Raw genomic sequence first — 25,933 nt, 5'->3', positions numbered from 1 at the left:
AGGGTAAGAAGGTTAGTGGGGGGTGGGCTAAGCCGATGCTAGTATATATACCGCAATGAAACACTAAATCTAACAGCACGCAATACGGCCAGCATTGAGTCATGCAGATGTAACGATGGGTTTGTCATGACACCTGGAATTTTCCTGCAACACTTTTGTGAAGGACTTGAGGTGCGAAAGAACAGCAATATAAACATATTTTAAAAATGGCTCCACAATAGGCAGAGTGTCCAAAATACCAACGGGGAAAAAAGCAAAAAGAAAAGCACTATAATAAATGGACACTTCACACGATACACTTTATTCTCCAAAGAAGAAAGGTAGTACTTTTATTCACTTCTGGATGTACATTTTCCTAGAAAGAAAGAAAAAAGCTCACATGTATGTGGCACCACCAAGCCACAATGCGATACAGTTTGGTAAACGAGTTGACGCAGTCAAGCAGTTTGTTGACAATAGTGCAAGTAGATAAGACAGAAGTGAGGTTTTTATCTTTCAAGGTTATTTCCTTTTCATTTCAGCAAAGCATAACATTACTTAGAGGATAGTGACACAGAAACAGTTCTGGAATGAATAACAGCAAGGATTGAAGTTGGAGAAGAAGATGTATCATCAAAATGTCTTAATTGCACGAATATATTACTATGCAGCAGCGTGATTTCATAATGCAGCACACTCATATCTTGAAACGTGTTAACTTGTAATATTTCGCAGTAGTTGAAGTTACAGCTTTGTCAGCCTCGGTAATAACTGTACGCAGCTCAAAAATAAATAATATAGCATCTGCAGCGTCTGAAACTAGCCATTTCTAGCACATGCCCAAAATGAACTTTGATAATCTCTAAGGAAAAAAGGAGCCTTGAAGAGTGTACAACAGCCGCACACAGTCTGTACGTCACTCCCTCAAGACCTTGCACAGGCAAGATAAAGATTGTATGTACAGAAGCAAACTACATCGTCAGCAAACCCACACATCCACACATCTGCCCTGTATCCAGAGCAGTGCACAAAGGCTCGTCAATACAGCAACAACTTCACGGCACAAGCCCTTCAGGCTTGGATACAGATGGCTTGTCCTTACGTTATCACAGTGACGTGCGTCGATAGCCTACCTTGCGCGTGCCAAAAAAAATTAAAAAAAAAAAAAGGAAACAAAATAATGAAAGAAAGCCAACAGTAGTTGAAACTGTTATGCACAACTTTCAGTTATGATGATGAATAACAAGCATGCCAGTATGGGGCACTTTGTTAGCATGATCACCGGTCCAACAAGAGTACACTTGTCACAGATTGGTTGCAGATGAGTTTCCCTTACTTGGCCCACATTAAAAACCAGAAGCCCAAGCAAAGGGTATTCACCACATGCCCCCTTGCCAAGCTAGTTTTCGTTAAAATATGTTGTTGCTAAACAACAGAAACACAGTGCAAACCTCACCCTGCACACTGGTTGCAAGGAGCCGCGGGAAAGAAGCAATACCATGAGAGCTGCAAAGCAAGCAATGCACAAGCCGCGTGGAAAGGCGTATCCCATACGCGATCCATCACCCCCTGGCAAATGAGGCAAAGCGGGGCCCTGAAAACAGTGGAGGAGGACAAGCTGCCCAATGCGAGCCAAATGAAAAACCTGCAAACGAAGCAGCCGCACAGACAATGGCGCCTCCCAGGCAGAGCGGAAGAGGCCGTCCTCATGTCATGGTCACGCCCAGGGCTCTGCGTGAGTGTTCATAGACAACATAGCTAATGCTCACTGCGGGGGCCACTTTCATAAAGTTTGGAGTGATGCCGCGATAAAGGCCACTGAAGCCTTCAGCACGGATGATGGCCTTGATGAGTCCAACCATGGAGCTCCGCTCGTTCTTGCCATCTGCAGAGATGACACAAGTTGGAAGGACCTTCCTTTTTGCACATCTTTGCACTCAAGTTTAGAAGTCAAAGGCAATACAGCAACAACTTCACAGCGCAAGCCCTACAGGCTTGAACACAGATGGCCTGTCCCCATGTAATCACAATAATGTGCATTCATAATTCTTACACAGCATGTGTAAGTGCAAATCTCTAAGTGAAGTTTTGGCTGCCCTGTTGCTTCCGAGGCAGGGAAGGGCTTTTGTTACCTGCACCATTTTGATCACTCCTGTGATCAGGAGTGATAAAAGTGCAACACGACAGTGGGTTGAGCAGGCACGCAGTGACAGGCACTGCTGCTGTCACCAATATCAACCAGTTGCTTTGGTCTGATAAATTTGGCAGCTGCCAGGGTCAGTAAAAAACCATGACAGCAAAAATTCCTGCGTATACAAATGCACACAGCCAGGGCACGTTTTGAACCAATGCCCACAGGTGTCACAACCTAAACAAGGATTTAGATGAGGTGGCGATCATAAGTACCGTATGCTGTTGAAAAATGGTAGGTTTAGTCCAGGGTTTTGCACATATAACAGCATTTCACAATCCACAGACATTATCACTCATTGCAGATTCAACCAAGCATGAGCTTCTTCATGAAACGATACCTAATAACTTAATAAGCTAGTAGCTTGGGCAAAAATATTTCAGATGACATTGTTTGAAAAATGTGTATTATGACAAAAAATTTCGGTTTTGCTTGGTGAAATAAAATGAGCTGTCCATAAAATCCTTCTATTGAAGAAAAAAAAAAAAAACTTGCACAGACGATCGATGTAGTAACTGCCCCAGGCTGGTCACGCTACGGGCAACTAAAACAAAAGGCATACTGCGCACAGCATTCCAGATAATTAACTACAGCACCCACACACAAAATAAAGTGTCACAGAAAAGTCTCTGTGGCGGCGTTGACACTCAACCGAAAGGCTTGCGGCGCCGCATAGGCGACAAAACCTTGAACGGAACCACTGCCAAAGATAATACAACGCCCTTTGCATTAAAACAAGATCTGCGATATTCACACTGTCATTTACTGATTTTTTTCACTGCTTATGTACGAAAACTTCAGCCGCTTCGGCCTTGGCAAGCTGCGAACGTTTACGAGAATGGCCCTCTGACGCCACCTGCCGGCGTCGACGCGAAGTGCATCAGCCAGAGATGCACCGTGAACCCATTACAAACTGCCCAGAGATCATACTTTAACTCTCGGTATGGTTGGTGCCACAGCTTTTGCCACAGATGACTGGAGCAAGCCAACCACACCGAGGTCAAGCGAATGCTTTTTGACCCAAAGGCATGCAGTAGCTCACTCCTGGTCTCAGTTGTGCGAAATCCACCATTTTCATTTTTTCATCATACATGACAGATGCACGGCTCTGAAGGTCTGTTCCTGGTGCATGCTTTAATTGGAAAATGACCATTGCTCACCCGCATCGGCCTGTGTGGCCTAGCGGACACCTAGAGTAACTCATGATCCATGAAGGCACTTTTTTTTTTTTGCAGCAATTGGGCAAACGTCGAACCCTCTTTTTGACATCCTGCATTTGGTGTACTTTGGCACTAAATTGTAAGTTAACCATCAAAGAAAAATCTGCAGTTTAAATGGACAAGGCAAAACAAGCTAGGAAGTAATAAAGAATACTGAAAAAAAAAGGGGGGGGGAGCACTTGCCCCTATTAGACCCCCACAATTTAGGTGTAAAAGTCTGCCACACTAAAGCCAATAAGTCCCTGCAACAATAAACCTGAAACTTGCCAATGCATACTTCAAACTTGAGAACAAGTAGCTGATTTGATGTAGTTTCTTTTTCTGATGCATTTGTCAAGTTTGCTAAACAACGCAAAGATGTGCCAAATAGGTGCTGTGTATGAGGCATAGCTTTAGGTCATAAAAAAAAAAAAAAAAATCAACGTGGCAAAAACATAGCATTTCCACTGGCAGATTTCCTTTGTGAGCAGGAGGTGTGAGCCTGTGGCAAGCCATGCGGAAGCAGACCTACCTTGCGCCTGAAGCCTGGTCCTAACTAGGGCCAGTGGATAACTGGCCACCTGCCCACAGGAGCTGCTCACAGTCCCACAGCCAAGGAGAACAAGGATGCCTGGGTCATCGCCCAGGTCGTGCCGACGTAGATACAGTTTTTTCAGGGTCTGCATTGAAAACAGAAAACACCAGACTTGGCTTGAGAGTCTTTTGTTCAGCAAGAAAAAATCTGTTTGATCATGAGAAACTCAAAACCCTGATGTGACTTATTGCATAGGAGGTGTACAACAAACTTGTTAACAGCTACCACTATGCAAAAAGTACTTAGGAGAGTTAAGGCATAAAGTTGGGCTAGTTGGTTATCTGACTGCATTTTACTAGCGAAAAATAGACGCGGACGAAGAAGTACGCAGGACACTCGCTAGACTACAACTGAAATTTTACTTAGCGTCCGTGAAACAAAGAAAGATAACATATCACCACGACATTGCATTGCCCCAATACTTTGCGAAGTCTTTTTAGCAGTTTGTGACAAACGCATTGCAGTGCGCCTCAACCATAGTATAGTTAAGTGTTTCAGATATGTTGATGATTTTATTGTGTTTGTGGATGTGGACAGCCTTCAGGATAGATGGAGTGTGACTGAGAGTGTTTTAGATGTGTTTAGGACGTGTTCAAAGGGCTTGAAGTTCACTTTTGAGGAACCTTCGAATGGAACCATTCAGTTTCTGGATGTGAAGCTTTGTTTTACGGAGGGGCACATATGCTGGACGTACCAACCGCGCTCAAAGAAGCAGATTTTGAATTACGCTTCGGCCCACTCCAAGGTGGTTAAGCGCAGCATAGCGGCGAACTGCCTGCGCGGTGCCCTCCAGAAGTCGTGCGCTCACAAGGCAGCTGGAAGTGTGCAAGCTCAAGTGGCTCGTCTGACACAAGCGGGCTTCCCTTTGGAGTTGGTGGCTTCGGTCGCAGAAAGCCTCATCAAAGAGGTTAAAGCCGGTAAGGGCCCTTTAAGGGAAGAAGACGCCAACCGGGAGAGGTTGCGATGCGTAGCCGTGCCATACGTACATCAGCTCACGCACCGCCTCAAAAAAAGTGGGGAAAAAATGCGGTGTGGAAGTGCTGGCCACCGCGCCTGGTAAGCTGATGAGGATGTGCCCCGCCGTAAACGAGAAGCCACACCAAGCTTGCACCAAAAAAACATGGCACCAGTTTTGTCACCTGCAAAGAAGGTGTCATCTACCGCATTCCGCTGTCCTGTGGCAAATGCTACGTGGGACAGACGGGGCGGTGTTTAAACGACAGGCTGAGAGAGCACTGTGCAGCAGTTTCGTCGCTTGCGGCGGGAGGCCATCTGGCCAATAATTGCAGGCGGTGCCCTGATTGTACGCCGGCGTTTGATAAAACACGTGTTTTAGGATCGGGACGTGACCAAACTAGTCGCGAGATTAACGAGGCATTTCAGATCTACAGGGAAGGAGTCAATTGTGTGAGCACCCCTTCAATCACTCTTACAGATAAGGAGATATGCTACCTGAGAGGGCGCATGTGTGACACTTAGGCTGGCGTGTGGGGATGTGTAGAGGCAGGTCGTGGTGATATGTCATCTTTCTTTGTTTCACGGGCGCCAAGTAAAATTTCAGTTGTAGTCTAGCGAGTGTCCTGTGTACTTCTTTTTCGTCCGCGTCTATTTTTCGCTAGTAAAATGCAGTACTTAGGAGAGTCAGAGAGTTGGGGTCCTTTCAAATAAGGATGGCTGGTGCTGCAGTAAATGCACCGAGTCACTACATACATCAAGAGGGCAGCACACTGTTGGTGCATGGCTAACATAGTTTGCGTTGCAACGCCGATAACATTCCGCACATCATGTCCTTACCATTTCCTCCAACTGCGCCATCAGAAACTGAGTATTGTTGAAGACATACGCTTTTCAGTGACTGAATGCATCTTTCGCTGTCTGAGCATTTTGCAGTCAACGAGCTAAATTCCCCAGACTATATAAAACAGCCTCTGGCAACATGTTCTCATATTCAGTGCATAAGCACTCTGCTCTGCCCTAGGTCAGGACAGTGCAATAAAAAAAATTCACGCACCTCCAAGAAGTAAATCATGACGAGTGGGCGAAGCACTGGGGATCGTTCTTACCGTAAATCACCGTGGCATTGCCCACTCGCGCGTGTAAATGAGTGACAACACGTGTGTACAGTATATACAATTCCAATGCAATCCAATCCATTCCAATCCAATGCTCCTCGCGCATGCGCATACCTGCCAATCTGGTGACATAGAAATTCGTAATAACCGCGGACTGGGGGAAGTGGGGGGCACCACACTTTAATTTTTAAGTCTGAGCGATCTCACGTTTTCAGAACCATACGTTTTCAGAACCATATCAGTGTTGTAGAGTAATGAGCAGCAACTCCATTGGGCAGGGAAGTAAATTCTTACATGTACGATTTCAAGAACACTTGGTAGTAGTCTCGCGGCTTTGAGCCCGCTGTTGCAATGCGAAGGAACTACCGCGGTCGTACCACGGGTCTTATTGCACAGGACACGGCAGTCATACAAAGAGCGCCACGAACACAGAAGTCGTAACGGGCCCGTGAACAACACGCTATAAGCAGACTTTCCTTAGATGCAGCGAGTTCTGGATATGGATGCGTAGCCCACCCCGAGAAGAAGACAGAAATCACTGCTTTGCATGGTGATAACAATACTATGTATTACTTTCTAGTGGCAGTGCAGGTACCAGTGTCATTTAAAGATGGTCCAATTTTTGGTAGCATTTCGGCTGGCGTACCCGCAAATTTTCCCGCCATTTTTGCGCGGGGCTACCTTGGTTGAGAGGCCAGGACTGCCCTCTGTTGATTAGCTCGTATCATGCATTCGCGGGTACTACAAACGTATTGGGGCCCATAAAGGCCACGGATCTGTCAGCCCGCTCTGGTTACAAACCCCTGCGCGCTCACGCCGCGGGCTCGGGCTCGAGCCCGGGTTTGTTTTTTTTTTTTTTTTTTTTTTCGCTTTTTCAGCGCGCAGGGGTTTGCAACCAGAGCGGACTGGCAGATCCGCGGCCTTTACGGGCTCCAACACGTTTGTAGTGCCTCCCGTGGGGACGAAGCCAAAAAAAAAAAAAAAAAAAAAAAACGAACCCGGGCTCGAGCCCGCGGCGCGAGCGCGCGGGGGTTTGTAACCAGAGTGGGCTGACAGATCTGCGGCCTTTACGGCCCCAATACATTTGTAGTACCCGCGAATGCATGATGCGAGCTAATCAACAGAGGGCAGTCCTGGTCTGGCAACCAAGGTAGCCCCGCGCAAAAATGGTGGGAAAATTTGCGGGTACGCCAGCCGAAATGCTACCCAATTTTTTTCGAAAATTCGTAAAATTTCAGGCACGATTCGTAAAATCGTAAGATGTGGCAAAATCCGTACAATTTACGGAAAATTCGGAAGAGTTGGCAGGTATGCATGCGCAACACTGTGTACACGGACGCCAAGCCCTGGACAGAGCGAGGTTTTAAGGTGCTTCGCCCCTAAAAATCATGCACCCCTCCGTCTAACAATGACAATGGTTGAACGCGAAGCTTTCTCATGATGGATTCCTTGGTTGGGCAATTCCATGCTGCGAGCATACCCTACTCTGGAGGTACGCATCACTTTTCTAGAATACCCACAGCAACTCTAAGGTGTGCAGTCCGTAGGCCTAATTTTTGGGTCTGGGGTGTACGGCACGAATCGGTGCCTGCTGCTTGGCGTTAAGTGAGCACTTTTTTGAGTGGGCAGTGGTTTGAGGTGTTAACCTTTTGCCTACCGTAGACGAGTCGAGCTCTTCCACACGGAGCCCTATCAGCCCGCGACAGACTTGTTACCTTCCACGAAATAACCTCGCACTACCGCCTCTCCCGCCGCCAACTACCCCCAGCCATTCTGACCTTCTCCAATGAAGAGGAACACCTATGGCGACTCACCCAGACACGCACACTCCCCTGCCGATATCAACTTCACCTTATCTACCCTTCTTTGTACCCCACCCCTCTGTGCCCCGACTGCGGGACCCATTCCCCCCTTTCATAGACGGAGAGCACTGGGCGAAGGCATTGTGTAGCTCAGACGTTGAGGTCCAGGCTAAGGTCATCCAGCGACCTGCAATGGTAACCGGCCGGTTTCCACTGCCGGTCGCCCGCCAGCCAGACTAGCCCCATGGGGTTCAAATAAAGTTTTTTCTCTCTCTCTCTCGTCCACACGGGTTGTACGGCTCCCACAGAAGACAAGCTATGCTCGTCCAAGCTAAAACAAGCGCTTGCATGCTACCGCAGTATGAGCTACCCCGAAATATTTTGTTTAGTTTAAATTGACTTCAATAAATGGCGCTGCAAAATTTAAAAAATGCGCTCAAAGCTCTCAAACTATGTATTTTGGCTGAGAAACTGTTTGACGCTGGCAGCAGGGATTTAAAAAAGGTGTCGTCCTCTGCGCGCGCGCGTGTACCGGCGCTGTCCGTGCTCAGCACCGGTACGCGCTGAAAAAGAAAACGTGTTCGCGGAAGTTCCCTCGGACTCAGATAGTGAAGAACTTCAATTCTTATCCGAAAGTGGAAACGACAACACAGAGCAGCACATCTTCTCAGCACATCCTCTCAGGACGACGACAGTGACTCAACGTGTCAGCAGTGGACGCCGATAAATCTAAACAAACCCCCAACCTCCAAGGTTTGTTTTCATGGCCAAGCCTGGCATGAATGCACTCGTGAATGTACCCATGAGGACGGAAATTGTGTGTGGTATCTCTAATTGTTTGTAAGCAATGAAATAGCCGATTTGACTGTCCACAAAAACAAAGCGCTATGCCGAACAGTTTTTCACTCGGCACAACTTGAGCCCAGCGATTTGGGAGTAGTTGACGTTGGAAGACCTAATTGTGTTTCTGGCAATAATTATTCTTCAGGCGATAGTTCAAAAACCAGAAATTTCTTTGTATTGGTCAAAAAGAGCGATTCTCAAAATACCAATCTTCAACTATCTCATCAGCCGAAACCAAAGCACTATTCCATGCTTTGAAATTTACCATACCCAGACTTCTATCTAGAAAACTGATCCCTGCCACAAGCCGTGCCTCGCTAGTCATTGTGCTTTATTTCGAAATTTCGAAGAGACATTTTCTGCACTGAAGGATCCAGAGACTCAAAAACTCTAACGTTCTTTTCCTATTTAAAAAAATATCTTGCATGTATCTTAAAAATAAAGTGCCTTTTACTAGTTTGTTTTTCAGTTGTTTCAAGATACAAAGAACTGGTTAGGAAAGTATGGGTGATGGCTGTCGATGTTCACCTCAGAACATGATATTACGCCTGTTTACATTGCGCTGCCGCATGCCTGCGTCACCTCTTCCCTCTGCTGTAACACCAACCTTTAGTGGACACCAGGCAGGTGGACAGGACTACAGATTACACTGCAAGCCTTGGCTTTTTTTGTTCTGCTGCTCCAAACCTGACTTTTCTTTCTGCTGTCATTTTACATCCCCAAGCATCTCATATTTCACTTGTCACACACTGCTTTTCAAGTCTTCTACATGGTGGTTTGTTGATGCAGCTGAGCATACCCAAAGTTCTGTCCCACGATGGCAATACAAGCATGCCTTAAAGCCTGATATGCCTTAAAGCTTGGTATGTTGTCCTGCGGTAAGGATAAGCAAAGTGCGTTTCTGTTAATTTTTGTTTTCCATGTGAATCTTCAGATCACCTTGGAGAAAAAAAAAAAACCGTTAGAACTTTTTTCTTCTACAAGCTAAACTGGAACAGGGTTGTTTCCCTGAATGGCATAGAATAATAAATATGATTTCAGTCTAACATGCTCGTTACAGCAGGAGCACCTTCCCACATGAGTGTTGAAGCACAATGTCAGGTGGACGCTAATACAAAGGACGGACAGAAACACACAGCGCTTGTAAACACACAGCGCTTGTGGTGTGTGTTTCTGTTCGTCCTTCATCAAAATGTGCGCTGTTCCCTCCTCTGTATCTCACCACCAACTAGCCCAACAGGGTACCCTCTTGGACATTAGTACCTTGAGAACAGCACAGGTTGTGCCAGCAGTGCACAATGAAAAGAAGACCAGGAAAGTGCAGCCACCTCATAGATAGCCAGGTCGATGCCAGCATAGGGAATGATGCCCAGGAGGTTGGGCAGGTAACCCTTGTAGAAGCTGCGCAAGCCTTCCTTGCGGTATATTTGGTAGGCTGCGTCCACGATGCCCTTGTACTGGCCCGTCTTGCGCAGAGCCAGACGGGTTTTCAGCACCTGCGTTGCCATCGTTAGCACTTACCACCTAAAAGTGTCCACAATGCTACACCACCCATAAGGTGCAGCTCACACAGCAGCATACCTTCCATTAATAAAATCACCACATAGTTCACATAGCTTTACGGTTTGGATTTCACCAATTAAAAAGTGGTTTACTTCAGCAGTTTTCTTTTTTTGAAGGACAAAAAAAGAAGAAACTCGCAGAAAAACACTAACACTAATCTGAAAGTTTAAAAAAACTGCAGCCATACCCTTTGGCAAAAGCTACGGGTGCAGGCAGTCAGTGCAATGGTTCGTAAAAATTATAAATGTGTGTAGAAGTCCATGAATCATAGAATTAAAACATATTTCCTACAAGAATACTGAAATACACAAGGCTCGCAATAATTCAAACCCGAGTAATTCAATCTTTTGCTTAATTCAAACAAATTTCAAAATTTTGGTTGGTCCACTATGTTTTCAATGTAGTACTGTAAAACCTCGTTATAACAAAGTTAAAGGGTGAGTCCTAATTTCTTCGTCATAACTATTACTTTGTTATAGCCAATGTCCATTTCTACTGACAATTCACAGCATCCCGAGAAAACAAGAAAAACAAGCGAAAAAAAAAAAAAAAAAAAAGAGGTCAAAGAATTGTTACTTTATTTACGCTAAACGGATCCCGCAAGGTCATTTGACAGCACACGAGCTGGAGGCTCACTGCGCAAAGAAACAGTCCTTGGTAGATTTTTGCCGCGTCTTTACGCAAAGGGTGCCTTTTTCAGTTGCAGCGGCGATTTTGAGTCCGTCCTTGGTGTCATTGTGATCGCCAAGGAAGCGGCGCAGTGGGCCTGCCACATCCCAGTGGAATGGCTGGAGGAAGATCCAGGCACCCTACCGGAAGCCCAGGAGACGCGCACCCTCGCATGTGCATCCAGGCACTCCCATTTTAGCGTAAGGGAAATCGAGCGCTACAAACGAGGACAGAAAAAACAAAGAACGACAAGACAGATTCTCGCATCTGTCTCGTCGTTCTTTGTTTTTTCTGTCCTCGTTTGTAGCGCTCGATTTCCCTTAAGCAATGAACCAACTAGCCCAACAGCATATTTTACTGAAGTATCCATTTTAGCGCACTGGAGTTGGCGGCCCCTAGCTGGCACAAGTTTTGAATTACCGCATCCGTGATGCAATGTAAAACGTCACGCGCTATAAGACATTGAGCTGACGGGTACCAAAATGGTCCCTAAATGCTCACTGTGGAAAAAAAGAGGTTTGTTATACCCATTGTGAGGAAATTTTAGCTTTGTTAAAACGAGGTCCTAAATACATAGGCATCTAAGAGAATTTCAAGGGGAATTTCATTTACTTTGTTATATCCCATTTCATTATAATGAGGGTTTACGGTATTTTAAAGCCGCTTAATTCAAACTGCTCCGCAGCGCAAATTCGGTTAATTTGTACTTTTCGCTTGCCCTTGCCAGAAAATATCTGCTGAATTTTCCACTTCTAGATGCACTTTTGCATCATTTCAGCAAACTGCTGGGATCCGCAAGTTTTAGCACAGTCAGGGGTGAGACAGCTGAACCATATTTGGGAGCAGTTTTTGGAGCAGCGAAATCTCGATTTCGGAGCAGAAGAACCTTGATTTGGAGCAGAATGATGACATTTATTACGTCACCTTAGGAGCCTAAAAATCAAATTTTTGGCAACTCGGGCGAAGGGGGGGGGGGGGGGGGGGGCGCACTTTTTAGTGGGTTTTGAACGTACATAACACTGAAACAGCCTTTCAATGAAGTTTTTTCTACTAGAGTATCACAAGGCACGAACTGCACTACCTTTTTACAAGCCATTTATAAATTCTCAGGCTCTATGCATAGATAACATGGAGTGCCGATGAAAACATCGAATCGAAAAACTAAGCAATCGTAAGGCATTTTCATTATCATGTGAATGCTGAAATTATTGTTTTTGTAATCCCAGACTCGGCTTTACACACAATCGTACAGGCAAGGTAAAAGTTGCGCAAAGCGCGGTGACGATCTTCGCGCCCCACCATCCTTCCCATTTCAATCCCCAAGGCGCGCATTCACTACGATCGCAATTTGAATAACGTTGGTATGTTTAGCCACCTCCCTCTTGGCATTAAAGTTCACTTCAGATAAATAAACCATTATTACTAGCGTGCAATAATAGCCCGTCCCGCTATCGGCCACTGCTTGAACATTTTGCGGCGATGTAGCCTGCGCCGCCACTTCTGCAGTGTCGATCGTCTCATTTCCGCCACGCGCAAGCTCGCTGTCAAAGGCAACAATAACTCAGCGTTTTATTATAACACCGCAACGAGTCCGAAATTTCACTTCAAGCACGCAACGCGCCTCTCACTCGAGGCCGAAACATGGCGAATTCACGGGCCCCACGTTGTTTTTGATGAACTCCCGTTCTTCGAGTCACGCAACTTCCCGCAACAGATCAAACGACTAAATGAAAACCCAGCCACCCCCATAACCAAAACAACAGTAGAAATCGGCGAAGAGCACTCTGCCTGAACCACGAGCAACTGTTTCGCCCGACGGCCATGGTTTCCAATATTCACCACACCAAGATGGCGGCGCCCAGTAATGTCGTTCTGGAGATACGGCGCTCCGAAAATTGCTGTCTTTTCATCAATTTTCACCAGTAGTTTGTCGCCTGAGTACACATGCGTATTTTTTCTACAGGACTTTGCAATTGTTTTCCACAAGAAATTATGGCGTCAGTAAGCATTTTTCCCCACTGAAACTGGCGGGAGCGTTAAAATCCTTGGCTCTCAGACTGTTTTGGAGCAGTTTGGCGCAATTTTTGCAATTTTCAAGCTTTTGGAGCAGCCTGGCGCAGGAAAGCAGATTTGTATCAAAAGTGCGCAATATGCGCAGCTGTCTCACCCCTGCACAGTGCAGAAAAAATTCTCAAAATAAACTGGCCGCCCTTGCTTGCATCAAAAACTTCGTTTTGAACTCTCATGCAAAGACAAAGCAGTCATCCATTTGTGATTTTTTTCCAAAGCGTGAATACCACTTCAGTATTGTGTGTATTGCATTATTAAATATATCTGGACTTCTCATTCCAACATAACTAGGTAAGTTGCCCTGAGTCATATTTATGAGAACCTCTGATAATTACAACCAAATCGTGGGGTACCTTTGAGTTCGAATTATTGTGAATCTACTGTAGTTAAAAACAGTTTTCACAGGCACCTTAAGTGCCCCCGCCTCTCAAGAAACCGACCCAGCAGCAGCAACACAGCAGCTGCATGCATAAACGGCTGCGCCAAAGCAATTTATGCTTGCAGAAAGAATAAAAAATTATAAAAGAAGACAAAGGAAGGTGCGAATATGATATTGCTACCAGAAAAGGAACTGCAATATCTTCAGGGGTATCACGCATCCCTTCGCAAGGACTTCTTTAGGCCACCCCTTGCCATCTTTTCGCCCCGTGATCATCCTTAAAAAATGTCAGAGCAGCCAGGCAATCAGAAAGATCAGTGAGTGACTATGCATACCTACGCACATCGAGCAAAGCAAATTGTGTGCACTCCTAGGCAGGGCTTTTCCTAGTTGCAGCTACAGCACACTTAAAAGCAAGCACGGTGAAAGATGCTGAGCCACTTTCTAGTATTTTGACAATGAATTTAAAATAACAGTGGCCAGACATTCGTACTATGACTGAAAAGGTGTAGGTGTAAACGGAAAAAAACAAAACAAAAAAACCCTGAAGTTTTAAGTCAGCTAATGCACACCCTAATACGTGAGAGAAATAAAGGTGTGACAACACAACAAAAAAACAGCAAAAGAGCACAGTACTAGGCACTCTCCCCCACTTACCTCCATGGGGTAGATGCTGGTCTGGGCAATGCTGCCAGCAAGAGAGCCCGCAAAAAAACGCTCAAAGATGCCCAAGTCACGGTTGGAATCTCCCTTGATAAGCCGCTTCGCCTGCAGACACCACCAGCCATACACTATATAACTGTAATGGCCCTACCAGCGCACAGTAGTGAAACCTGCTGCTCTTGCTATTTGCTAATGTGACTGTTTTATGGCACTTTGTAACGTCAGTTAAATAACAGACATCAGGTACCTACACGTGAGCAAATGGATTTTTTGTACTTCCTGCCTGCAATAGTATTCTATTCATCATTTTTCGGAGATGTCTTGTCTCAAAACCTCATTATGTATTATGCAATTTATTATTTCAGCTTGCTCTATTTTTTATGCAGAAAGGGAATGGAAGGCTCTCGCATTTCTTTGTAGCCGTGCAAAGCAAAATGTCATCTTTGCTACAAATGGCTATTGTTCTGTCTTCTAAATAAACTTTCTGTTTTAGTTGGCTGTTGGCAGTTCCTGGCTGCTTTTTAGCCATTTTCTGAGAAGCTAGCAACCTGACTCATGACTACAACAGCCCAAAAAATGTGGCCATGATAGTATTCTTTTTGCTTCAAAACAAACAGTGCAGCAAAAAAAAAAAAATGCATGGAGAAAGATATGTTCAAGATATACAACTGGAGATGCAAAGCTGCACTCACGGCAGATTACTGCCGGCAGCCTCTGAAATTTCCGTGGGCTTATGTCAATAGCAGCAATACTCAACAACACCATGCACTACTCAGAAGGATTTGATGCATTTAAAACTATTACAGACGATTTGCTTCATGAACATATTTTCCTTTTGTTCACCTGAGACAAAGTTCCTTGTAGCTGGGTACTCAAGTAAAATTTTAACCTTTCTGTTTTCAGGTGTTTTTTATAGTGCCATCTGACATATTTTGTAAGTTATATAACTTTCAAATTGACCCGCAATTTTCCTCTTTTGCATGAACTCCTATGATTTGACCATGCCATTTCTTCATAAAATACCCTATGAAGCCAACACTTCAAGGGGTATACAGTCGAACCCCACGATAACGGAATCCCACGAGCACAAAATTCCCGCAGCAACAAAATATTTTCGAATCCCCGGCGAACATAAATAGAAGCCCATGTATTTCTTATCTCACAGCAACAAAATGCTTTTGAAAGTGATCCCTAACGAAATTCGCTGCATGTCTCGTCGGCTTTTTATCTACCAATTTGAGGCTAACAGTGTGCAAAGAGTGCTCAAATACATTCTTTGGACTCAAATTGCATAAACTTCTACAACAGCGCGCTTGCACGACCACCGCCATATTAGTTTACAAAAATGACCGTGCAGCTGGTGGCCGTAGAGGCAGCCTCGCAGCGACACCACCAGGGGGTGACAGATGGCACGGCTTTCGCTTGGGATACTACCCGGCTACAGGTGAACGGCGCGTGCGCGTTCACTGTGTTTGCTGTGCATGAAAGGTGCCGTGTGTGCGGTGATCGGCACGTTTGCTTTCAATAAGGTGCCTCTGCCAGCCTAAAAGCGTACGTTTTTATCGCTACAAGGTAAGAATAGAGCGAACAAGCTTGGAACCACCTGCAGCTCGCCCTACCGTTTTGGAAAGCAAGGGCACCACTCTTTAATGGACAGTGACGGCTGTGGCCTTTGTGGACGCAAACTACACAGTACTCACTTAGTTTTGTAAACAGCATTGAAAGAACAAGGTGCCACTGGCTGGCAAACTTCCTCTACAGAAGAAGCTGGACTTCGTTTGCATGCTCGAACATATTCGGTGCCAAGGACCAAGGAGAAAAATGTGCAGAGAAGGCGAATCCACGGGATGCTTTGGATGTGTTTGAAACATTTGGTCATTAGGCACGCACAATGACTAGCAATGAGCCACTTGTAGTGTGAGAAGTGAGCTCTGAAGTTGCTTAGGGTAAGGCTCACAAAGTATTATACCCGACTTTTGGAAATAAATTTTCAGTTTGCGGGTGATTTTCCTGTCGTTCGTGTTTCATCCTCACAGCAACAAAATTCCCACAAAGGCGAATTTTTTGGCTTTCCCTGGCAGTTTCGTTATTGCGGGGTTCAACTGTATATATTAACCTACATTTTGTAAAAGTACCTTAGCCAATGAAAACAGAGTTTTTAAGATAACAAGCTAGCTAAGCAGTGAATAAAAACGTGCAAACAATAGCAGTGATGGAAGCCGCACTTACAATTTTGACACAGTTCTAGGAGCAGAAAATATTTCAGTCTGTACCAGCTACAGAAGTTTTCGGAGCAGGTGCCAAAAAAACATGTTAATATGCCATTGGATGGTGAAAACATCACTGGCGTTATCCGATGAGGTCACTAGCAAATACAGCACAAACTCGATATAATGAACTTCAATACAATGAAATCCCCAAAATAATAGTCACAATGTGCTCATTGGAAAGCATGTATAATCTTGATATAGGTAAGTGTTCATGCAATTTCATTATAACGAAGTCCCTGAACTTGAGCGTGCCGGCACAAGCGTCTTTGGTAACAGAAAAGGGCGGTGCCGCATGCACTCTTCTTGCTTTCTTTCTGTCGCCTAAACCAGTCTCCATCAGCCCCCCTCCTTGTTTTCGTTGCTGCTTAAAGGAGCCATGAAGACAAAATACAAGTTGGGTTTATTAGAAAGACTGCTTAGTCCCGATGACAATGATACCAGTATCATCGCAATCTTCGAGCAAATAACGGAGATATTAAAGAAAAGGTGTGAAGCAGTCGCGACCCCCTAGCCAATTTCCCGCAACTTTTCTATGACGTCACGGAACCTTGTTTGTGCGATTGGCGGCCGCCTAACTGACCTGTCACGACGACACATGACTGGACGTCTGTAATGGGGCCTCTAGTTCCATTTGACCGCATCACTTGAATGCTAACGTGCAGTTAACGCACTGAAAATTGTGTTTTATTGTTGGCCCGTATAACGTCATTCTTGCTCATAACACGTCACTGTGGCGCAAAATTTGAAAGTTTTTAAATACCTCTTGCTTTTTTTAATTAAAAAAACATCTTTTGTGGCTGTAATGGAGCTGAGTGAGATACTGAATCCTAGTTCTTTCAAGTTAGACGAAGTTGTATTTTCTCTTCATGGCTCCTTTAACAGCTGTGGCTCCCACTGTTGATGCTTCTTTGATGGAGCCGAAATCTGTGAAGTGGCGACTGCCATTTTGAAATGACGCCGTAACGGCATGAGACATGCATGTTCTACTCAGTTTGGGAGTCCTGTGAGCTAGTAGGAGTATAAAGAAAACACTGAACGCAGCTCCTTTGCTGAGTAAACTGACGACTCGAAGCGGCGTGCACACTGTCACAGTGGCCCTGTCACAAGGAACAGTGGCTTGTTGCTCGCATGTACCACCACGCTGGTAATTCATTCAAAGACCCACGCCACTACAGCAGGACTTTAGGGGCTTTACTGTCTATGGGATAATGCTGCCCCCCTCTTGCATCATTGTAGATAATTGCTTGTACTGTCTTGTGCAGTCTTTGCAATGTCCTCAATACACAGCTTTGAAAAGGCTCTCCCTCGCATCATCTGCTTCAAGGTTGCATCTCTCCTTTGCCCCTTTCCTGTCACTCCTCTTAATACACCTTCTATCTCTGTTTTACAGGCTGTCATATGTGCCGACAAAAAGAAGCAAAATCACCACCTCCGCAAGCTCGTTTCTTTCCAGATTGTGAAAACATCAACATTGCACCGGAATGAGCAAGTGACACATATGATAAACTGAAATCTGCACACAAAACATTCTGTCTACTCCATTCTCCATGTTTAAAACGACAAAGATAAACCCTCCACCCCCTCATGGTAAAAAGTAAAAAAGAAAAAAGCGACGCTGAAGTTTACATCCCCGCTTAAAAAACGTAACATCGAAGTAGTTAAAAAGGCACGCTCTTTTCGAAGAAAATTTAAGTTTTTGAACAAGGGCTTGACAATTTTACGGCATAAAAACCAAACCTACCTTCTCATAGGCAAGGAACTTCAGGGCACTCTCAGGGGCTATCTTGATGACATTGATGCCATTGCCTCGCCATAGTGATGGTATGCCCCCTTCTTGCAACATATGCCGCAAGCACTGCTGGATGGACTGGAACTCTCTACCTCGGACCTGATAATTCCAAAAAAAGAAAAGGACCAGGCAGTCATAATTAAATCATCACAACACTGCTACACATTAACAGCAGCGAAAAGTGCACAAGGTACTGCCCAGGTACAAGCTCAAGCTAACAGCACCTTACCATCCAACACTGCAGTTATTTTGTTAGTTGCCCATTAAGATAGCAAGCAGAAAGACAGGGGACTGATCTGAATGATTTATTTCAACTGCCGTTTTACAGATAGCAAATTATAACACAAAACCGTGTAAGCCAAGACGGCTAAATTCGGGGGACGCTCTTTGGCTGCTTTCAGAGGCTGTATTTCAAAATTCAGAATTTTTTGGCCAACTTTTTTGTCTGGGGCAAAGCTCTTGCTGCACACGTGAGTCTTCTTTGTATTGTGGGCTTAGTATATAAGTAATATGGCTTAGTATATATACGACGTAGTATATGTGAGGGTGAGAGAATGAGCCACGGTGTACAAGCTAAAATAATGGCACCAACTGACGATTCCTAGCAGCAACACGTTAGATACATTTACAGTTGCCCCACTCATATCATTTTTATGAGCTGCAGTTATTTTATTCAGCAGATATTTCCACAAACCGTCAATCACTTACTTTTTTTTTAATTCAGTAACTGTTACCGTCTCGTTGCGTGATTCCAGAATAAAGTTTGTTGTATTTCAGCTCCATTTCAGCTCAACTTTTTATAATTTGTTTTGTTTTGTTCCTTGACCACATGTGAAAGCTATTTCTGTCCAAGACACACCTCCCTCCAGAAGACATTACTTTGCACCCAAACATTTCATTTTTGCTCTTTTCCCTACCTGCATGTGTTGCAACAGCAGGACTAACACACCAGCTAGGAAATTTTCCTTCCCAATGCAGCCACAGGGAACAGCTAGAGAGGAATTCAGACTATGACTGCCATGCAGGCTGGAATCAACACCCCATTGCAAATTTTTACATGATACCATCCCAAGGTTCTATTTTTCAAAGAGGTACTTCACAGAATTGGTAGTTTTGTTTTCATTTGTGCGGAGTTATTGCACACTTCCACTAGAGTAGCTACGTGAATGCTCTAATGGATAAATCTGTGAGCTCTAGGCTTGGCTTGCTACCAAAAAACAGCAACGAATGAGAGTGCTGTTCAAGGTGCATCTACAATGGAGGAAGACCGTCCAACAGAAGATACCAGTGACCTTAGGTCTTAGTGCAAAAAGCAAAGGCACTTTTGTTTGTAATTATCACACCCAACAGCCACAGCTGCAAAAATTATGCAAAAAACATATCACATGGAGATTTTTAAGTATACATTACCCAAGTTATAATAACAGCAAAAAATGGAAGTGACCTGGTGCTCACAGCAAGCGAATGTTATTTTCATAGTAACAGAAGCAAATGAAATGAAAAGAATTTGTTATATACACGTATTACACTTGCAATTTTTCGATTTATACATTACCATCTATGCCACTGTCAAAGGATATGGCACCATTTTTGTTTAATCCAGGGCACTCAAAAGGTGCCATAGATATCGTATGTAACCATGTTGCATTAGCTGCTCTCTCAGAATAAACTACATGAAAATAACAAAAGTAGTTCCCAATATTCCAGCTTTTTAATGCAGTAGGCCACCATGTAGGGCATGTGTGACAGCATGAGCCACACAAGCTAAACAAGCAGAAAAAAAGATGGCGATGGCCACATTTTTGAACTGTGATTAATGTCTAGCGCTCTTCGTTCGAGTCGATGGTCACTTCACGCCAGAGTGTTCCCCCCATCTCTCTTTATAAGCTTCATTGGCTCCCAATATCTGACTGCACAATGCTGCCAAGCTCTCAAGTGCACTTGACATCCCCCACATGGATAACGCACAGGCCTGCAACAATACACCAAGGTGCCTACACATGCTACCTACGTGGCTGAGCCACTTGCTGAGTTCTGTTCTCGCTGAAACTGCTCGCATTGTCAGCAGGGGGTAAAAGAATGCAGCCAAAGACGAAACGTGCAGTGCGAGAAGAGAGCAATTATGAGAATGTAGAGCCCCTTGCAGGTAACAGCTTTTTCAGTCTCAAACCAGTGCCGCTGTCTGCAGCAGCATTCGAATGAGTAGCAATATAACTGTCTCATTCCATGCAACCCCTAAGCATAATTAAAGATTTTGTAACAACCTTTTGAAGATTTACTAGTAGCTGAACAGCATTTTTTTAAGTATGTGTTTTAAAGCGCACACTTTTTCTCACGAAGATACTACCCTCTACTCATGAAGTATAACACCTTGACTGCATTATATTGAAGTCTCTCTGTGTTCGTGTACAACTAAAAAGAGGCCACAGGTCATCATAGCAAAATAAACTTAGCCTGCTCATGAGAAATTTTTTAGCAAGTTCTTTCTAGAATTACAGTTGTCTTTTCCTGTAATTGTGGTGATTTGAAGTGCACACTGAGGGAGAAACACAGCAAGGTTCTCATACAGTAGGATACAAAAGCAAATACCAATGGATAATTTCCTCTGAGCCTGAGACACAGACCTGGAGAAAGACTTTGAGTCGGTCCAGAGGAGCAGTACATGTCCGAGAAACTGCACCAGCAACTCCCCCAGCAACCAAATGTCGCCACCACATTCCTGTGTGGATTTCTTCTTCTGTAAAGTCATCCGGCACCAGAGAGTCTTCTCCAATGTCCACAAACTGAGTTAGAAGAGGAGGGAGAAAGAAAGAGCAATAGTGTTTTCAGTCAATAGGGCTTGACAATGGACTCATTTTACCAACTGGAGGAGCAGCTACATACATTGTAACGGCAAAATACAAGACAGCTGCATCCCACAACATGAGGTCAGGACTTCCTTGCATAAATAGGATGAAGACGGTTATGCATCCACCTCCCGTGTAAATACATTCACATAATAAAGGTTCTACTTCTCTCTAAATGCAATTCAAAGCACAAGGCTAAATAAAAAGCAATGTACCTACCACCTATGCAAATATATCATTCTCAGTGGGTGCCATGCTCGGCCCACTATGCTAGCATTAGCTTGCTAAGCTGAAAAACTAAAGTGGCAGTAAAATTCTGATAGCAAGCACTTATTTCTCGGCCAAGAGGCCAACCACAGTTAAAATAAAGATTCCTAATTTCCTAAATGATAGTCACAAAGATACTATTACCACAAACTACCCCAGTTTTCATCCTGTATGATTCATGACAAAGGAATTTGCAGCACAACACAGATGGAACAAAACACTTACAGTTGCATGTCTCCAATGACGGATAATATCGTGGATCTCAGAGCTAGGGTGGAAAAGCAGGTAGTCACGCCATTCCTCAAAGCTAATGGTCAGGGAGCCATCCTTGTCCATTCTGGGAGAGAGAGAAAAAAAAAAACACACTGCATGCAGTGCTCCAAATGATAGAAATCTCCCCGATTCTGGACTCAAACCAAGCACTTAAAAAATTTTGTTTTATTAGTTGCTACACATTAAGAATTAAGCAATATCTACATACCCTAAATGGACACTAAGGTGTAAAACAAATTGGGCTGTGTCAGAATTACACTGCCGAAAAATCAAATATGCCACTTGCACCAGCAATTTAGTAACACAGAAAATTGCCAAGGCGTGATAACAGGTACCCCTATTACTCACACTTTTGTGCACTACTATGATTTCAGACGTCACAAATTGTGACTGGTAAAATGGGATGGGGGGAGCTTGTCTAAGTGTATCAAAAGCAAATTGAAGTAAGAACATGCAAGTGTAAAATACACACGTCTGGCAACTTTTGACGAACACACCCTTAGCGAAAGACACAAACTTCAGCAAGTAAGCATTACCAAACAGGGTGCTTTGCTCCATGTTTCAGCTCCAGTTTAAACCATGTTTTGCCTTGGCGTACAAGTGCCGTAAACCAATTTGTGAGGGGGAACAGAAGAGAAGGAAGTCCTTTCTCATTGCCAGCACATACACTTTAACACTGCCAATAGCAAAAGTAAGGGAGCACCTTGCACCTTTCCCTTTTACATTATGAATCGCAATCCCACACTGCACTTTAAGGCATGCTTGGTTTAATTGCATACACGATTGGTATAAAAAAAGCTGCAAGATTTGTACTACCCTCTTGTTCCCAATCAGGGTATATATGTGGCCACGCTGAAAGTATGTACAAAAAAAAAAAGAAAGAGAGGAACTGTATCTACAAAATATCTATGAAACTATATCTGCCATATTTAAAGAGTTAAATGGTTTTGAAAAATAAGCAAGTTCATATTGCTGAACTGTAGGCAACCATCCAAAGGCATGGGAGCTGTCAAAGCAGGTGCCACAGGGCTTTGTAGGCACACTGTGTGATCAAGCATGCTTCAAAGAGCCAGTCACTGGAAAAATCCTTACGGTGGGCATGGTGTTCTTTTATTTCACTACACATAAGGATAAAAAAAATAGCAGGCAATATGATTGACTTCAAGGTGAAGACAGCCTTGGAGCACGGGACATATTTATGACTAAGGAGGGAGAATGTTGGCAGGAGTTCCTGGCCAGTTTTACATTATCTTTGAAGAGGGGGGTGGCAATCTCCCAAGGTCGTTCCACAGAAAGGCGTCCACAGAACAAAATCCAACGCTGAGCACAGCACTATCACAGAGCATTGCAAATTGTGGCCATCAAACTGATTTCACAGGAGGTTTACATAACAGCTACAAAAAGCAAACACAAAACCTCTGCAGGTCATGTGGCCAACCAGCGCATGGCACATACGCTTTTAGATAAGCTGAAGCATGACCATACTGTATAGAGTATAAACTGGCATTTTGCATGTTCCTGTCGGTATCTAGTTGAAATGACTGGTTGATTTGAGATAACTACAAAATGTATTAACGATTTCAGCATGATATTTTAGATTTTACACTTCAAAATTTTTCTAAACCAGCGAAACTCACAAACTTTTCAATCAAAAATCACAATGGATAGCTGGTCCACAGTTGTTCAGGCTGAATACGTTAAGAAAAAAGTAAGGGCCCCTTGGCTGCAACAGTTCACTGGAAATTGGCATCCTAACCGATCGCTGTGGCGAGCGTACTTCTTTTTTGGTTGAATACAGGCAATTTTTTTAAATCAGTTAAAAAGTAAGTGTGTCATGTGAATGAACAGTGAAGCGATTATAAAGCTTCCAGAAAGCATTGTAATTATTTCTAAGGCTACTTCCTGCATCACAAATGTTTCGGCCAATATGCCTTTGGCTATACTTTTGTTCTTCCGGATACACACAATAACGTCGTGGCTCGGACTTGAGTAGCTAAATAAAGTTTATTTTCTCTCTCTCTCCTCAGAGCTTTAAAAAAGCGCCAAGATTTACAACTAAAGTGCTCCACTCAACCACAACCCAACTGCCATTAAGCACATAACAAATGATGCATGCTAGCGAGCTCAGAGTCTAGACACAAAGAGAGACATGCCAGGCAATGACAGCATACAAAGCACAGGGGGGCAACAGCTTCCTTCAAGTGCTAAAAACAATAACAATGAGCACCCAGCCTCAACAGGTACAAAACAATGAGCTTCCAGACTCAACAAGTACAAAACCTACACATAGCGGGGAGAAACAATGCAGGCTAGGTTAGTCAGCACTGTTTCTGGTTCCTCTTGTGTAAGGTTCACAACGACTCAAGGTGTTCATTCGCCCAACAAACACCAACAGGCTCAGATTGAAACCATTTTTATGGTGTAAGCACTCGTCAAGAATTTGTGGAATGCCTCCCTGCCTTGGTGGATTTCAGGTTACTCATATTGCTCACATGGATGCAAAAGACTGCCCCTTTTTCATGTGCATAATCTTATAACGTTCTCCCAATTTATAGTACAGGTGCCTGCATGCATCAGAGTCCCTTGGCCCACAAAAGCTGCATCCCTAATCATGATGCACTGCTCAAGTGTAACTTACCGCTTGAGGAGTCGCATGGCTTCGTCGAGGTCGATTTGAATGCCAAGGTTCTGGAACGAGGACCTAATCTCGTTTGCGTCAAGGGATCCTTAATAAAAAGAAAAAAAGAGACAAATGAGTACACCCTTTTTATTTAAAGACGAGGTTAAAAAAATTCATTGTATCTAAGTGACTCACCATCTTTATTTGCATCCAGGCTTTTAAAAACGACCATCAAATTCTTCTCGTGTTCTATTATGTAATGCACAAACTCGGCAAAATCCACAGTGCCATCCTTGCCAGTGTCGGAAGCACTGATGAATTTCTAGTGAAAACAAAAAAGAAAATACAACAGGGATGTGAAGCCGACCAATCCATCTTAGGCAGCATCAACGTGACTGACGTTGGACAGGCTCCAGGCACAGCCTCCAACAACACATTTGTAGCTCACTACTACTAAACGACACTCAGACCATTACTAAACGACTTCAGCAAATTTCACTGGTCAGCATGCAGCTGATTTGATCTGCTGCGAATTGTTTGCATTTCGCTGGTTGACTTTGATTACCTCGCTCTGGTGCGGAGCGATCCATTTCGTTCCAGTGGGAAACCGCCGAATCAGCAAGAACCGATTGCGTTTCACTGGCCTGCCTGCTCGAATTCGATTGGTCAAGGTTAGATCTTGGTCTTGGGCAGATTTGAATGCCGCCGCAGATCGGCCGGTGGAATTCAGCAACGAAAATTTCGCCGCTGAAGTATTGCCTCGACAACCAACGCGTCACGGAGACGTGCCATGCACGTGATGGGAAACGGGACAGCATATGATATTCGCGTGGCCTTGTATGCATGCGCTGCACCGGAACGAGGCAGCACTACACGCTCGAGTAAACGGCGATCATCGAGCGTAGCTGCTTTTCTGGGCTTTTTTACGTGCACTTATCTCTTGCCCGCGGGAGGAATGCATTGAAGGTCGGCACATACACCACGCGCGACATGTCGTTAGAGGAAAGGGTTACAATGCAAGCGGTAAAAAACATGTACTTAGCGAAGAGAAAAGCGGGGGGCAGAAACGTGCGCGACTAGGAAGAAAGCACCGCGTTTGCACGGACCTCTTCCTGGTCAACCGATCGGTCGTAGCCAACGGGTAGGCAGGTGTGCGATCGCCCCTTTACATAACGAAGCAGACGCGCTGTTGTGTAAGGCAAGAACCTTGAAATCGCGGCGAGTGCACGCCTTCTTCGCGGCGCTCTTGCCTTGGACAAAATTGCGGGGACATTGGACACTGACCTCTACACTTCCGGGTGTGTGCGGCAGTCCCAGTTTACGCAAGCCTGTGGTGAGATCGTTGATGTCAATCCGGCCGTCTTCGTTGAGGTCTAGCTTCTTGAAGAGCTTCTCGAGTCGCTCCTCAACCTCTGTCGGCAGTTCTGGGTAGTAATGCGGTGGGTGCTGTTGAGGTGGGCCGCTTTTCTGGACGCCATTCGCTTGTAGTTTCATGTTGGTCGCTAGCACATGGTGCTCCCCTCGACACTCCAGCGGGTCAACGAATGAATGAATGGAGTCCCACCTTGCAGCTCGCACCAGGGACACGGCTGATTAGCTCGGCGCTGCGGCACATGCACAGTGCTTCTGACGACGGCAACGGCGCCGTTGGCATTAGACTTGCTAGAGCGTCTTCAGGGGGGTTGCGTTAATGTCGTCTTAAACTACACAACAGCCGCATTTCGAAAAAGCTGGCTCACCACATTGCTACCGTTGGAACACACGAAACGTCACCTACGTCCCGTAGCCGACAAGCGCTAGAGCGAATTTTTGTTGGCGGCAGTTGCTCACGTTTGCCGCTACA

The 25,933-nt window shown here is 44.7% G+C and overlaps 1 protein-coding gene across 2 annotated transcripts; it reads right to left on the bottom strand.

The window, feature by feature from the left end:
- Positions 1-269: 269 nt before the first annotated feature.
- On the bottom strand, positions 270-25,933 carry Scamc (Short Calcium-binding Mitochondrial Carrier). Of its 2 annotated transcripts, none has more exons than XM_077687213.1 (11): positions 25,375-25,933; positions 24,286-24,412; positions 24,109-24,196; positions 21,423-21,534; positions 20,709-20,867; positions 18,037-18,183; positions 14,020-14,130; positions 10,010-10,177; positions 3,902-4,049; positions 1,749-1,864; positions 270-355 (listed from the first exon to the last, which is right to left on the bottom strand). In XM_077687213.1, exons 1-11 carry the CDS (start codon positions 25,582-25,584, stop codon positions 287-289), a joined length of 1,455 nt encoding a protein of 484 aa, XP_077543339.1. In that variant the 5' UTR covers positions 25,585-25,933; the 3' UTR covers positions 270-286. The 2 variants fall into 2 exon arrangements, with proteins under 2 accessions (XP_077543339.1, XP_077543340.1); XM_077687214.1 differs by lacking the exon at positions 25,375-25,933 and adding an exon at positions 24,656-24,814.

This window comes from Haemaphysalis longicornis, unplaced genomic scaffold (assembly GCF_048455015.1).
Source record: "Haemaphysalis longicornis isolate Haplotype H1 unplaced genomic scaffold, Haemaphysalis longicornis Haplotype H1 scaffold_1, whole genome shotgun sequence".
NCBI lineage: Eukaryota > Metazoa > Arthropoda > Arachnida > Ixodida > Ixodidae > Haemaphysalis > Haemaphysalis longicornis.
This window is presented reverse-complemented; position numbering and strand designations above follow the sequence as displayed.

Coding starts and splice junctions, on each gene's coding strand:
- Scamc (XM_077687213.1), bottom strand. CDS start 25,584: ATGAAACTACAAGCGAATGGCGTCCAGAAAAGCGGCCCACCTCAACAG. Junction 18,184..20,708: donor GACTCAAAGTCTTTCTCCAG/GTCTGTGTCTCA, acceptor TGGAATTATCAG/GTCCGAGGTAGAGAGTTCCA. Junction 10,178..14,019: donor CCAGCATCTACCCCATGGAG/GTAAGTGGGGGA, acceptor ATGGCAACGCAG/GTGCTGAAAACCCGTCTGGC.